Consider the following 13,321-nt stretch of genomic DNA (forward strand, 5'->3'; position numbering starts at 1 on the left):
CTGGCTTCTTTATATTTTTTTTCAGTGCAGTCTCTTTTACCCCCTTTTTATCCCCTTTAAAAAAAAAATGCTTTATTTCTTTTCTCTTTTTTTTTTCTTTTCATTTCGCTGTAGTTCTTTTCGGCGCGTTATTATTCTCTCTTTTTTTAATTTTTATTTATGTGGGGTTTTTTTTATTTTATTTTCCGTGTCTTATTTTAATTTTTAGTCTTATTTCATGTTTCGGACTTCACGCCGGAGGGGGGAGTCTCTTGGAGACCCTGCGCGATTGACAGACGATCCAGCCAATGGGACCGCGGCACCGACGATTTGGGGGCGGGGCGATCCTCGCGGTGACCAATGGGAGAGCGGTGCGCGGATCGGGGCAGCCAATGGGGGGGCGTTGCGCGGCCAGTTTGAATCGCGGGAGCGGTTGGAGCGCGATGGCCGCGAGCGGGCGGTGAGCGGGACGGCGGCGCCGATGGGATCGGGATCCACGGGGGATCGCGGGGCTCGGCCCCCCCCGGGGCTCTGCCGCGATCCCAACCCGACCTGCCCTTTTTCCTGCAGGAGCTACGAGGCTCAGATCCGGAATTATCGAGGGCCAGACCCGCTGGAGCCCTGGGACAGGTGAGCGCGGGGCCGGTTCGGGTGTCCAGATGTTGCCCCATCCCTGATTCCGGAGGTTCCCCCGCTCAGGAATTGCCCCGGCTCGGGGATCACCCCAACCCTGGCTCAGGAATTGCCCCATCCCCTGCTCAGGAATCGCCCCATCCCTGGCTCAGGGATCGCCCCATCCCCTGCTCAGGGATCGCCCCATCCCTGGCTCAGGAATTGCCCCATCCTTGACTCAGGAATTGCCCCATCCCCTGCTCAGGGATCGCCCCATCCCTGGCTCCGGAGCTGCCCCATCCCTGTCTCGGGTGGTTCCCTGGCTCGGTGCTGACCCCGGCACGTTTCCAGGTACGCTCAGTGGGCAGAAGGATGTCTCCCGCTCCAGGAGAAGCAGTCCCTGTGGCCCAGGCTCCTGGAGGAGCTGGTGAAGATGTTCCTGGGCGACACGAGGTACCAGCAGGACCCGCGGTTCATCAAGTACTGCGTCAAGCTGGTGGGTAAACCTACATTTTTTGGGGAATTAAACTGTCCTAAAGTATTAACAGAGCAGTTCTGGGGCTGCAAAGAGCCGTGGGAGGAGAGGGAGCCTTTGGGGAAGGGCACTGAATTCAAATTCCCTGCAGAAAGTGAGTCTTGCTGAAGGGACAGTGTGTGGGGGGGGGGTTTTGCCTTGGATAGTTTTTTTTGCGAGTTCTTATGGCTTGTGCACCTCCTCCCGTGCAGGCAGAGTTCATCTCTTCCCCTGGCCAGTACTTTGAGTACCTGCACGGGCAGGGAATCGGAGCACAGTCCTCGGATTTCTACGTGGCTTGGGCTCAGCAGCTGGCGAGTGAAGGCAACGTGCAGGGGGCAGGGGCTGTGCTCCAGAAAGGGCTCCACAACCAGGCCCAGCCCCGGGAGAACCTGCAGCAGCTCCACTGGTAACTCCAGGGCATCTCTTCCTCACTTATAATGCTCATTATTACTCCTAATTAACCGGACGTGGCCCGTGGCTCGTTATTTTCTCTGCTGGAGCAAAGGCAGATTGATGGTGGTTTTTGCTAAATGTTTAATGAAACGCTTCTCTGCTGTTCAGTATTTGCTGGGGGGTTTGGAAGGTTTGCTGAGAAAAACTGCCCCAGGGTATCCTCAGTGAAATAGTGCCCAGAAAGCAAATCCCTGAGCTCAGAGTCCTGGAGTTTTCAGTATTTAACTGGGAGGAGCCAAAGGCAAGAAACCACATAAAATGTAATATAAAATTCAAAGTAAACATCCTGTTTTATTTTCCTGCTGCCCTTTGCAGCGGTTTTAGTTTTGCAGCCGTGGAGGGAACAGGAGATGTCCACACACAATAAAAATCCTGAGTTTTCCTGTTGCATTTCAGGGCATGATTGCACCAGGAGGTCCAAGGTTTCCTGGGAGGTGGGAGGAGAGGGAGGCAGAGGATTTCATGGTAATAACTTGCTTTTTTTTTTTTTTTTTTGCAATTTAGCTGGTTGCAGAGTTCTGATCCTCGGAGTCATCCCTTGCAAGGTGAGGCTGAAAACACCTGTCTGAGTCGTAACTCCACTAAATGAATCTTTTACCTCCATCAGTGAGTTTTGCCATTGAAGAAAACAATTTTTTCTGCTTCATTTTCCCCCTGTTTTCCTGACCATATTAAAAATTCTTAGGCAGACTGTATTCAAAACAAGTTACTAATTTTCCAGTGCTTCAAGTCAATAAAAATGCACCAATGAGCAAATGATTTCTGCTCATTAGTGAGTACAAATATTTATGTTATGCTTTCTGTCCCAGGTGCTGCTGTTGTAAAACCACTCCAGACCTCCAATACTGTGAATCAAATGGCTCCTCTAAAAGAGGAGTCGAATGTTAATCCCTGCAAAATTCAGGTAAATCATGAAGAATTTGGGCACTTTGGATTGATGGGCTTGAGTGAAAAGGAAAGATAAAATACAGGAGTGTGGTGTGGCTTAAAGCTGTCCCTGATGTTTTCCTGCTGCACCACATCTCCATAGGAATGCCTCATTATTCTTGGAAGGAATGATGTTATCAGCGGATTCTCTGCCAGTCGTGCTGCTTGGATTTTATTTTCTCTTTTAGTTTGATGTTTTCTCCCCCCTGCTCTGCTTTAGGGTCCTGATGCTGCTGATGCCCAGTCCTGTGCTACCGGAAAAGAAGAAGTGTAAGTGTTTGGGTGGGTTTTTAAAGCCACATCCTATGAAAATGAGCTCACTCCGAGGATAAATCCAGCAAACCTGACCCTCTCCCGCTTTTTTCCTCCCAGGAGGTACATCACCTACATCTCCAAATCCGAGGTCCTTCCCAAGCCCCCTTCTGCTGGCGCTGCTGAGTGTGAGCAGGTCCCGATGTACGACAAGAACCTGCTGCTGTGCGAGGGCTCCGAGCTCTCCTTCGAGGAGCTGAGGGCCCAGAGATACTTCAGGAGATACAAGCGCCTCAGGAGGCAGCAGGAACTGGGTACCCCTCTTTTTTCCACCTATCCAAACAACTCCTTCCTGCTTCAGCTCGTCCCCTGGGTCTGTCTTTTTTGAGGCCAGGTTGCCCTGGTAGTTCTCCTGAGGAAAGCAGTGAGCAATTAGCAGTGCTAATTACTGTGGTGCAGACCAAATATATCTAAATTTGAAGTGCAGCCACATGGAGAGGCCCAGGATTAATTGTTCTGTTGAATATCGTTGTTTAATCCTCAGAGGAAGAGGAGAGGGACTCCCTGAGGAAAAAGGAGTCGGCTATGCTGGAACTCCAGGCCCTGCAGAAGAAGCTGGAAGAGCTCACCCAGCTCAGCAAAAGCCTAGAGGAAACCAGGCTGGAACCAGCAGCTGAAGCAGTCCAGAGGGTGGTGAGTGTGTCCTGGGATGGGCATGGATTTTGTCCCGCAAAATTTGACCGTGCTTTAGGAACCAGAGTGGATTGTTCACCAAATCTGGAAGTTCTGGCTGCAATGCTAATACAGATACTTGCAGCAACTTGGAATACTCAGATTTTAATGGTTACACCCCAAAGTTTGGGTTTGCATCTCTAGAATTCGGTTTTAGAAAGTTCTCCAAAGTGTGAAAAGCTGTTCTAGTCGTGCAGAACTAAAGGGACAATGGCAGTGGCTGTGCTTGGGGGGTGCTTGGGTGTCCAGGGACACTTCTCAGCTGGACTTTGTTGGATGTTTGAGTGTCCTTTCTCATCCCTACAGGTGCCCCTGTGTGCCAGGCCCAGCACACCCCTGCCAGGGAACCGCATGGCAGCTGGTCCAGCCCCAGATGTGCCCAAGGGGCCAGAGCAGCCCCAGCCCAGTGTTTGCCCAGCCCCTGCTCCCACCCTGCTGCCAGCGAAGCCCCTCGGCCGCCGGCTCACATCGGTCTCCCTGTGGGAAGGAAGGGAGGAAAAGGACACAGCCACAGCTCAGCCAGAGCTTGGGGAGCTCCAGAAGAGTTTGCTACACCCTCCCTTCAGTGCTGTCTCAGCTCAGGAACGGGCACAGCCCCAGTCAGCTCTGCAACAGTGAGTATGAACAGGCCCCTTCAATTTGTGTCCACCAGCTGAGAATTAACTAAAAAGGAGCCTTTCTACCCCTTCTGCGAAAAAAGAAACAACACCCACCTGAAATTGCCTGTGGAAACTGGTATTTGTTAGGCATAGAGCAAACTTAGTCCTCATTACAGTGTTTAATTCCTTCAACCTGCTTTGGTTATTTTTGATGAGAGCAATTTCGGTGTGTAACTGCCTGGCTGTCCCTGGCACACCTGGAATAAACACTACGAATGCTTTGTTCCTGCAGGTCCCACTCAGAGGTCTCTAGAGAAGGATAAAAAGTGTTGGTGTTTTTCTCCTGCACTTCTGCTGTGGGATTGGGCCAGCAGAGGACACAGAATTGGGGGGCAGAGGGAGAAACCCAGCTTGGCAAATGGAAGGTGGCTGAGTGGGCTTGACCAAGTTGGAACCAGTTATTCACTCGTATCATGGAATTCCTTGGAGGCAAACTGTGTCCAAAAAACTGCTTAATGCATTTTAACCTTTCTAAAGGACTCTGCTGCCTTCCAGGTTTTATGTGTACTGTCAGCTGTAGGAGGGTCCTTCAGGGATTGATATTTCATAATATTCTAAAGGACTTCCCAGTTCATTTAAATAGGGATTAAAATGGGATATAAATAGTTTTTATTCCAAGCTAATGTGCCTACTCTTTCCTCTGAAGGCACCTCAGCAACAGACCCACTGGATTAACTCCTGCTGTGGATGGGAAGGAAGGTGAGGAGCACAGTTCGGATGGGCAGTGATGCTGTTGGTGTGACTGTTCCTGGCTGGGCATCAATAATTGCATGTGGACACTGGTTCCAACCCTAGCAAAACATTTTGACTTCCCTGACTCCATCCCTGTGTGTCTGGGCAAGGTCTCTCTATCCCTTCCATGAATCCAGCCCCTGTTCCCACCTCCCTTGCAGTCCCTTTTCCAGTGCGGTCGGGAGATCCCTGTTTGTCCTTGCTGGGATAGATCAGACCATTCCTGTGAATTGCAGACAGATTCCTCAGAGGCCACCCAGAGATTCCTCTTGTCCCTCAGGGCGGTCTCCCCTGGGAATCTGCCATGCAGATCCCCGAACAAGCCAAAATTCCCTCCCAAAACCCTGCGCCGTCATCCCGCTGCTCGCCTTGTTTACTTCCCCCCACTAACATTTTTCTCGTTGCTGGAATGTCCATGAACAACCCCAGGCTCCTTCAGGAACGACCTCTCCGTTTTCTTTTCCAGCCTCCAGAGGTGGAAATTGTTCCTTTGCCTCTGGCAATGTTTCCCAGGCCACCCCAAACACCTCTCTGGGAGGAGGGACGCAGGCGACGCCCTTCAAGGTGCAGCCGTCGCCCACTGTGCACACCAAGGAAGCCTTGGGTAAGATCTGGAATAACACTCTGCTCCCTCTGGAGTCAGTGGGATCTGGCCTGGAAATCTGGGTGCTCCACTAGCCAAGGAAGTTCTGTAGTGATGGGCAAGTGCACCATTCAGTCAGCGAGGAAAATATTAAGTTGTTAACCCTCGGAGGGGATTTGGATGACCCAGAACTTTGGGCCAGAAGTAGATGCTTTAACAGCATCCCAGCACCCACATCCCATAATTTCCCAGATAAGTCACTGCCAGTCTGCTTTGGGACTGTGTGTACTCTGAGCTCCTCTTGTCACTGCTGTCAGGGACTCCTGTTTGCAGGCAGCAGGCTAATCTGGAAGCTGTCAGCTCTGGTTGATGTTGAGCTGAATTAAATCTCTCTAGAAAGGAAAGTAAACCCCAAAAACTTGTGGCATTCATTAGTTTTCCAAATACCCAGGAAATTAAAGGAGAATTTGCCCCCTTGGGAGACCTTGGAAGGTGTGTGGTGGCCAAACTGGACCTCCCTGTGTCTGTTCAGTTGTCCAGGGGGTTTCAATGCATCAGGGAGGAATAATTGTCACTGGCATTTGATAAATGATGAGACCATTACAATTAATTACCTTTTAAGACTGTTATAATTGGCATTTGATTTGAATACTACACTGTGGATGAGGCTCTGAAAATTTCCTTTTTCTGCAAGTGTTATTCCTGTAGGGTGTTTTTTTATTTACTTTTCAAAAAAGTATTGATTTATTTTTCCTTATTTCCCCCTCATTTTCCCTTCCATTTTGCTTCATTTGTTAGGCTTTCTCATGGATATGTTTCAAACACCCATCTTGCCTGAACCCCTGGAAAACAGCACCGAAGAACTGGAAGCCTTTTTCAGGAAAAATGGTGTGTGCTATTTCTTTTCCCAATCCATGACGTTCCATCCTTGATTTCCCGTTTTCCACCTCCCGTGGGGTCCTTGTCGTAAGAGTTAGGCCAGGCTGAAACACAAGGTTTCACAGGAGTGAGCACAGAGAGATTTCCCAGCTGGCTTTGGGCTGGAAAAATCTGATTCCCAAGCATTTATGGGAAAGGGGATTTTGAGCGGGAATTCTGCAGGTGGAGGGACCTGGGGAGGGGAGGGAAACGGGGCTGTTTAAATAATCTTTATTGGGTGAAGATAACATTTGTTATCTCTTATTTTTCAGAGCCTGATGGGTGTTTGAAAACTAACATTGTTGTCCCTGTCACTCCTGCATTTTCCATCTTTCAGGATGACAGTGAAAAGGAGAACAGCAGGTAAGGAGGGGGAAACGGAACAGCTGAGCTCAGCTCGTGAAAAATTCCAGGCGGGATTGATTCCATTCCAGAGCACTTTGCCATGGCTGTGTCAGGAGTGGCTTAGATACAGTTGGTAGGGGCTGTGTGGAGAGGGGCATGAGAAAAGCTGTAGTTGCTGTCCTGGAATTGCCCAACTTCCCTGTTTGGACAGTTTCATTTTCTGGGGAATTTGTTTCTTGGAGCTGCTGCAGCTTCTCTAGGTAGCTGCAAATGGGACTCTTGAAAAAGAAATATAAGAAAATTGAAGTTAAACCAAGCAAGTGTGCTTCGGTCAGGGTGCCTGGGAAAGCTCCTGGGCAGAGGATTTCTAAAATCCCTGTTTTTCAGGATCTCAGAGCACAAGAACAAGGCAGAGGAGCCCAGAAGTCTTGGACAACGTCCCTTGACTGACTGTGCAGCAGAAGTGAGTGGTGATCCTGCAAGGATGAGCTGTGGAAGTGGGTTATGCAGTTGTAGGGGCCATCAGATTTTACCTCTGTCCTCTCCCAGTCCCACAATATTCTTGGGAACGATGCCCAGCTGGAGTCTGGATGCCCTTTCCCATTCCCTGCCAACGGGATGAGCTTTGTTTGATTGTTAATTCTCATAAAACTTCTGGGAGCTTGATAGTGGAGGCCTCCACCCCTGGAATGAGTCCAGCTGCAGTTCCTACGTGAATCCATCAGCTTGGGGGGCAGGAAGAGGCCTTTCATCTTCCAGCCTCGCAGATTCCACAGCCAAGGAGATGCACAAAACCCCAGTCTGCTTGGATATGAGTGATCCCTGGATGGTGAGATTGGCTCTTCCAGGCTCTTGTGGCAATTTTTTGTGTCCTGCTGCAGATTATTGCCAACACTCAGGTCTGGTCCAAAGCTATGGAAACCTTTGGGATGTAGGTTATTGTTGCCATTCCTGCATTTTCCCAATAGTTCTTTATTTTTCTAACATCTCAAGCTGACTCACCATTATTGCCAGAGGCTGCTGGAGGTTACAGTGCAGATAATCTGCTGGTTTGATTTTAGATCTTTATCTCTTTTCTCCTGTGTAGGAAGAAACGGGGACCACGGAATTCCTGAGGGATGATTACACGGTGTGGAATGTCCAGTGCAGCAACAAAACCCTGGCTGCCAGTCCAAACAACACCAGAGACTTTGCACGAGCTGCCCAGCTCGTCTCAACACCCTTTAGTTACCTGGCAGCCTGTTCCCTACAGCCTGTGGAAGACAGAGGTAAAATAAGGAATATTTTGGGATGAGGGCATTGAATTCGGTGCTTCGTGACTCCAGTTTTGGCCAAATCCCACCCAAGGGTGGCTCCCACTGCTGCCACTCCTGAGCCCACGTTCCCTGTGGGAAAACCAGCTGGAGGCTGGCCCAGCACATCAGCTCTCCAAGGATTTCTAATTGGAGGGAAAAGAGACTTAAGGGATAAGACAGTGGGTGTGTCCAGCCATTCCAAGGGGTCGTGCAGATCCAAACACTGGCTGAATCCCAGCACCACCTCTGTGCTGCTCTGCCCCTCTTTAGTCTTGGAATACACTCCCTGGAGAAATCCAGCCCCGATCTTTGCTCCCATATTTTAAATTAGGCCTGTGGAGTTCTAGTTTTTGTGGGGACCTGTGGGTGGGAATTCCCTAAATGTTCCTGGGTCTGGGGGAGACAAACGCTGATTTGCTCTTGTTGCTGCTCCCTGTGCTCAGCCTGCGGGGATGACCTGCCACAAATGGACTTGGAGTTTTCTGGAGAAGGGCACAAACAGACCAAACCCAAGAAATTAAGGTATGTCGTGGCCTGCTGGCATTTCAGGTCATCCTGAGCAGAGCTGGGCTGCTCTGGCTGCTCCCAGTGCAAGTTTTCCAAGGAATCTGGTGTATCTGCGTGAGCCTGGCTCTGCTTAGGGCACTTCTCAGCACTCTGGGGATAAATGAACCTGGGTTGGGTGACAACGCCCCCAAAATGCTTCCAGGATTTCAGTTTTGCCACGTTTAAATTAAAAATTACCGTATCAAAAAATCCACTGCTTTCTTCCCTACTGGTGGATGAACTTGAAAATAATGAGGTATTGGGGAATGGGACTTGCCCAAATCTTGTTTTCTTAGGAAAATACCATTTTATTCATCTCAGTGTTGGCCAGGGTTGTGAGTGTGGGCATTTGACAGGTTTTTGCTTCCTGAAGGTGCCAAACCCCCACGGCAGAAGGGTCAGTTAACGATATTTTGGTTTCAATCCCCTAGCCCTGCTCTCGAACACCCCACGGGACAAAGGGAGCCTCAAGGAAACGCCCTGAAACACGGGAATGGGATCCAGGGAATCGTGGCAGCCGCTTCCCAACGGTTACACGAGCAGAGCACCACGAGCAGAGCTGAACCTTCCTGTGCTGGGCTGGACAGAACTTCCCAGGAGAAGCTGCGTGGAGGGGGCGCAGCCCGGAGCGTGAGAGCTGCAGGCACAGAGCATTCCCTGTTTTTTTACTCTGTGTTCCAAGGTTGGAGCAGGGGGCCCTGCAGTGAGCGATCCCGAGGCTCCTCGGAGGATGTCGCTGCTCACCTGCAAGGGATGTGAGGAGGGACAGCTGAGGGTTGTACCTGTGTTGGACGATGCCCAAGATATTCCAGAGTGCAGGAATACTTGGAAGTACTTACAGGTTCTGTGCTCATCGAGGCCCAAATGCTTTGGGAAATTCCGGCTTCTTTAACAGGTGTAAACAACCTGGAATGTCCAAATTGGGGGATATTTAATTTTTAGTCCTCTTGGGGTTTATGTTTTATGATATTTCCTTTGAATCAGTGGTGCTCTTTCAAGTGTAACCTTGTGTGACCTCTTTGAAATGACCTTTATGGCTTAAATACTTCTCTTTTTCTTCCATGAAGTCCTTGTGGAGAACCCTTGGGATAAGGAACTGATTGCCAGGTTCTTGTCGGAGCTTCCCAAACCTCTCCACACCTACACCAACTACTTTGAGTGGAAATTTGCTCTTCCACTGATCACGCTGAAGGCTCAGCTTCCACTGGGTAAGAGCTCCTCCAGATATCCCGTTTTCAAGCATTTCTCAGTGTTTTCCTGGGAAAACTTCTGGAATTCAGCTTCCTTGTGTGTACATCCAGATACCTTCCAGATTATCCCAACTTCACCTTTGGGGTTAGACCAGGGGTTGGTTTGTTTCTTGTAGCAGAAGCCTTTTGGGTGAGGGACTCTGAGGGATCATTTTCCTTGTTTTCCTCACTATCTGGGACACAGCTCTCAAGCCCTGGATGGAACAGCAGCGGTCCCGTGTCAACAAAAGCCGTAGGGACGGCGATTGCAACACCCCTGTGGGACTCAAACATTGGTGTTTACTTTTGAGGACACGGCCTTTGGAATTTGATCGCTTCCAGGGGGTCAGACCGAAATAGAAACTCTGGTTTTTTAGCATGTGGCACTCCTGGTTTCAAGAGTGAGTCCAGGCTTTCTCCTGTGGAAGGGATGACTTGTAGGGAAAAAAAAAACAGCTCTGGGCTTAAATAATTTGTATAGGCTGGTGCTCTCTTTTTTTTTCCCTGAGTAGTGGTTCTCTTCCCAGAGTTTGCAAGCAGGAGCTGATGTTGTTCACCTCTTTAAGGTTCCAGCTCATTCCATGTGGATTGCTTGGTCGGAGAGGGAGCTTTTGCCCAAGTCTATCAAGCTTCCCTCCTGGATGCCAGTAACCCTCGGAACAATCAGAAAGTCGTGTTCAAGGTCAGTGGGACTGGGCCAGGAATGCTCTCCTGGGATAATTCTGAAGTCTTACAGCAGTGACACCTTCCCCCAACCTTTCCAATTCAGATCTGTCCTTGGGACCTTCTTATGCATCCTCTCATCAACATAAGGCTTTCAGCAAAAAACCTGCTTTGTGTTAACACCTTATGTGAGACTTTTTTGGGATAAAAGGTGAATCACGTTTTCTTTTGAGCACAAGGGATACACCAAAGTGTGTAGCCAGAATGGAAGTGTGGCATGGAATTGGATTCCTGATTTGAGGGGATTAATCACCGAGTTATTGACCTGAGGTTCATTTCTGTGAGGGGGAGGTGAGGCCTTGGCACAGTTTTCCCAGAGAAGCTGTGGCTGCCCCATCCCTGGAAGTGCCCAAAGCCAGGTTGGATGGGGCTTGGAGCAACCTGGGCTAGTGGAAGGTGTCCCTGCCTGTGGCAGGTTGGAATAGGATCATCTTTAAGGTCCCTTCTGACCCAAACCAGCCTGGGATTCCATGATTGCATGATACGTCTTTGTTTGAGAAGGGAAGACGCCAAATCTCCCACTAAAAAACCCAGCCTGAGAGGAACTTCTGCTTTTACTGCTCACAGATTTTCCCAGTAAATCCACTCCTTGCTTCCAGGTCCAGAAACCTGCCAACCCTTGGGAGTTCTACATCGCAAACCAGCTGGTGGAAAGGCTCGACCCCAGCCTGCACCACCTCTACGCCCACTTTTATTCTGCTCACTTCTTCCGAAATGGGAGCATTTTGGTGGGTGAACTCCACAACTACGGAACGCTGCTGGTAAGTGGCATCAGCCTCTGCTCTGGAGGGTCTCTGTCCATCACCTCAGACCTTTTTAATCCATACCAAGTTGTCCCCCTGTGTGTCCTTTGGGTTTTCCAGAACGCCATAAACCTTTACAAGAAGATCCCCGAGAAGGTGATGCCTCAGGCCCTCGTGATCTACTTTGCTGTGAAAATCCTTCGTATGGTGGAGGAGCTGCACAGCTGCCACATCATTCACGGGGACATCAAACCCGACAACTTCATCCTCGGGGAAAGGCGAGTGCTTCCCACCCACGGGAGACGCCCTGTCGTGGTACTGGAGCCTCGGCTCACGTGCCGGGCTCTTGTCGTGCTTGTTGCAGGTTCCTGGACAACGACACCTGCGACATAGACGGTCTCTCTCACGGCTTGACCCTCATTGACTTCGGCCAGAGCATCGACATGACGCTCTTCCCCGAGAGAACAGCGTTCACCGCCCGGTGTGAAACCTCCGGGTTCCAGTGCATCGAGATGCTGACGCAGAAACCGTGGAACTACCAGGTGAGGGATTCCCTGGAGCCTCCTGCCAAGATGAGTCCGGGAATATTAGACTTTACTGCCGGAGTTGTACCTCCAAACACACTCCCGGGCTCTCCTTTGGCAGAGCTTGTCCCCACAGGGGGTTTTGAGCTCTTTTTTGGTGGTCTGGGTATATTTTTAACATGAAGCTTGGTGTGTTCTTTGTGCAGACAGACTACTTTGGCATTGCAGCCACGGTTTACTGCATGATCTTCGGGTCCTACATGCGAGTGAAGAATGAAAACGGGGTCTGGAAGCCCGAGGGAACCTTCAGGAGGTCAGTGCCAAAAACCCTTTCCCCAAACCTTTGCCTTAGAAAGACCCATGGTTAATCCTGGTCTGGTTTGTTGATTCCATCGCAGCTCTGACCGGGGAGCTAAATTCATATTTTAGCAGCTTGAATTTAGCTTTTTTTTTTTCGGTGTTCTTTTTGCAGGCTTGTTAACGCTGAGCTGTGGAAGGAGTTCTTTGAGACCCTGCTAAACATCCCCAGCTGCCACAGCCTGCCCTCGCTCGGAGCCCTGCGCCAGAAGATGGAGGACTTATTTTGCAAGTCCTACAAAAAGGAAATAAAGTTCCTTCGGAACAGACTCGTTGTGTTGCTCATCGAAAACAAGCACTCGCGAAAATAAGTGTTTATTTTGCACAGTTATCGAGGGCTCGGTGTTTTATGGCCTTGAGATGTTTTTGTGATGACTTGATTTTAAATAAATGGTTTTGGGGTTGACTTCAGCAATGATGACTTGCATCTCTCTGTGCTTTTAGAGGACAAAATGCACTAAAATGGGTTGTTGAGCTCGCCCAGGTTTGGGAGGCTGTGGGTTGAGGCTCCTCCTGCTCTGCCCATTCTTAGGATGGAAGAAATGGAGGTTTGCAGGTCAGATTTAGGTTGGACAGGACTGAACTCACCCTGGACACCTTCACTCCTGACCTCCCACAATGTCATTATTAGGGCTCGAGGGGAAAACCAAAAGGAAAGGGCCTCTTTTTTGCCTTTGCCGTGGCAAAATACTGGGAAAACACACCAGGAAAGTGCCAGGAAAGCGTTCCTTTAAAAGGAATATTTTATTAGCACAACGCTGGGGGGAGAAGAAGGCATTAATTTCATTTATGTATCTCCCCACAGGAGGGAGACAACGGCCTTTCCTAAATCTCCCTTCCTCTGCCTCTATTTTAGGGGTATCTTTTGTCTGCTCGAGTTGTTCAGCTGGAAAACCAAGGTGAGCTAAGCCCAGCCCAGTTGGGACACTCTGGGCTAGTGAGGAGGAGCAGGGATTCTGTGATCCAGCACGGGGGGATGTGTTGGTTTCTCGCAGGGTTTGCTGTTCTCCTGCAGCTGGGGCTCCTCTCTGCCTTCATGGCCAAACCTCTCGGATTCCCCTTGGAAGCAGCCTGCTTTCCCTCTTGTTCGGCTTTCTGCGGCATATGGAAAAGCCTTCGGCTTTGATCCGAAGCAGCTGGTTCCTGACTCAGCTGGAGCACGTTGCGCAGGGAGGCGGATCAGCTGGAGAGACCT

General features: G+C 49.9%; 1 protein-coding gene across 1 annotated transcript; it reads left to right on the plus strand.

The window, feature by feature from the left end:
- Nucleotides 1-399: 399 nt before the first annotated feature.
- On the plus strand, nt 400-12,534 carry BUB1 (BUB1 mitotic checkpoint serine/threonine kinase). The gene is made up of 25 exons (XM_027905257.1): nt 400-439; nt 550-609; nt 943-1,087; nt 1,318-1,514; nt 2,066-2,106; nt 2,371-2,465; nt 2,709-2,758; nt 2,861-3,054; nt 3,285-3,433; nt 3,779-4,086; nt 4,775-4,830; nt 5,330-5,467; nt 6,245-6,334; nt 6,637-6,727; nt 7,097-7,172; nt 7,797-7,977; nt 8,448-8,526; nt 8,982-9,193; nt 9,618-9,758; nt 10,346-10,461; nt 11,102-11,263; nt 11,366-11,523; nt 11,610-11,787; nt 11,976-12,082; nt 12,242-12,534. Exons 1-25 carry the CDS (start codon nt 423-425, stop codon nt 12,435-12,437), a joined length of 3,237 nt encoding a protein of 1,078 aa, XP_027761058.1. The 5' UTR covers nt 400-422; the 3' UTR covers nt 12,438-12,534.
- Nucleotides 12,535-13,321: the final 787 nt, after the last annotated feature.

Source organism: Empidonax traillii, unplaced genomic scaffold (genome assembly GCF_003031625.1).
Source record: "Empidonax traillii isolate 1590-97213 ecotype Southwest subspecies unplaced genomic scaffold, ASM303162v1 scaffold1134:size187968, whole genome shotgun sequence".
Taxonomy (NCBI): domain Eukaryota; kingdom Metazoa; phylum Chordata; class Aves; order Passeriformes; family Tyrannidae; genus Empidonax; species Empidonax traillii.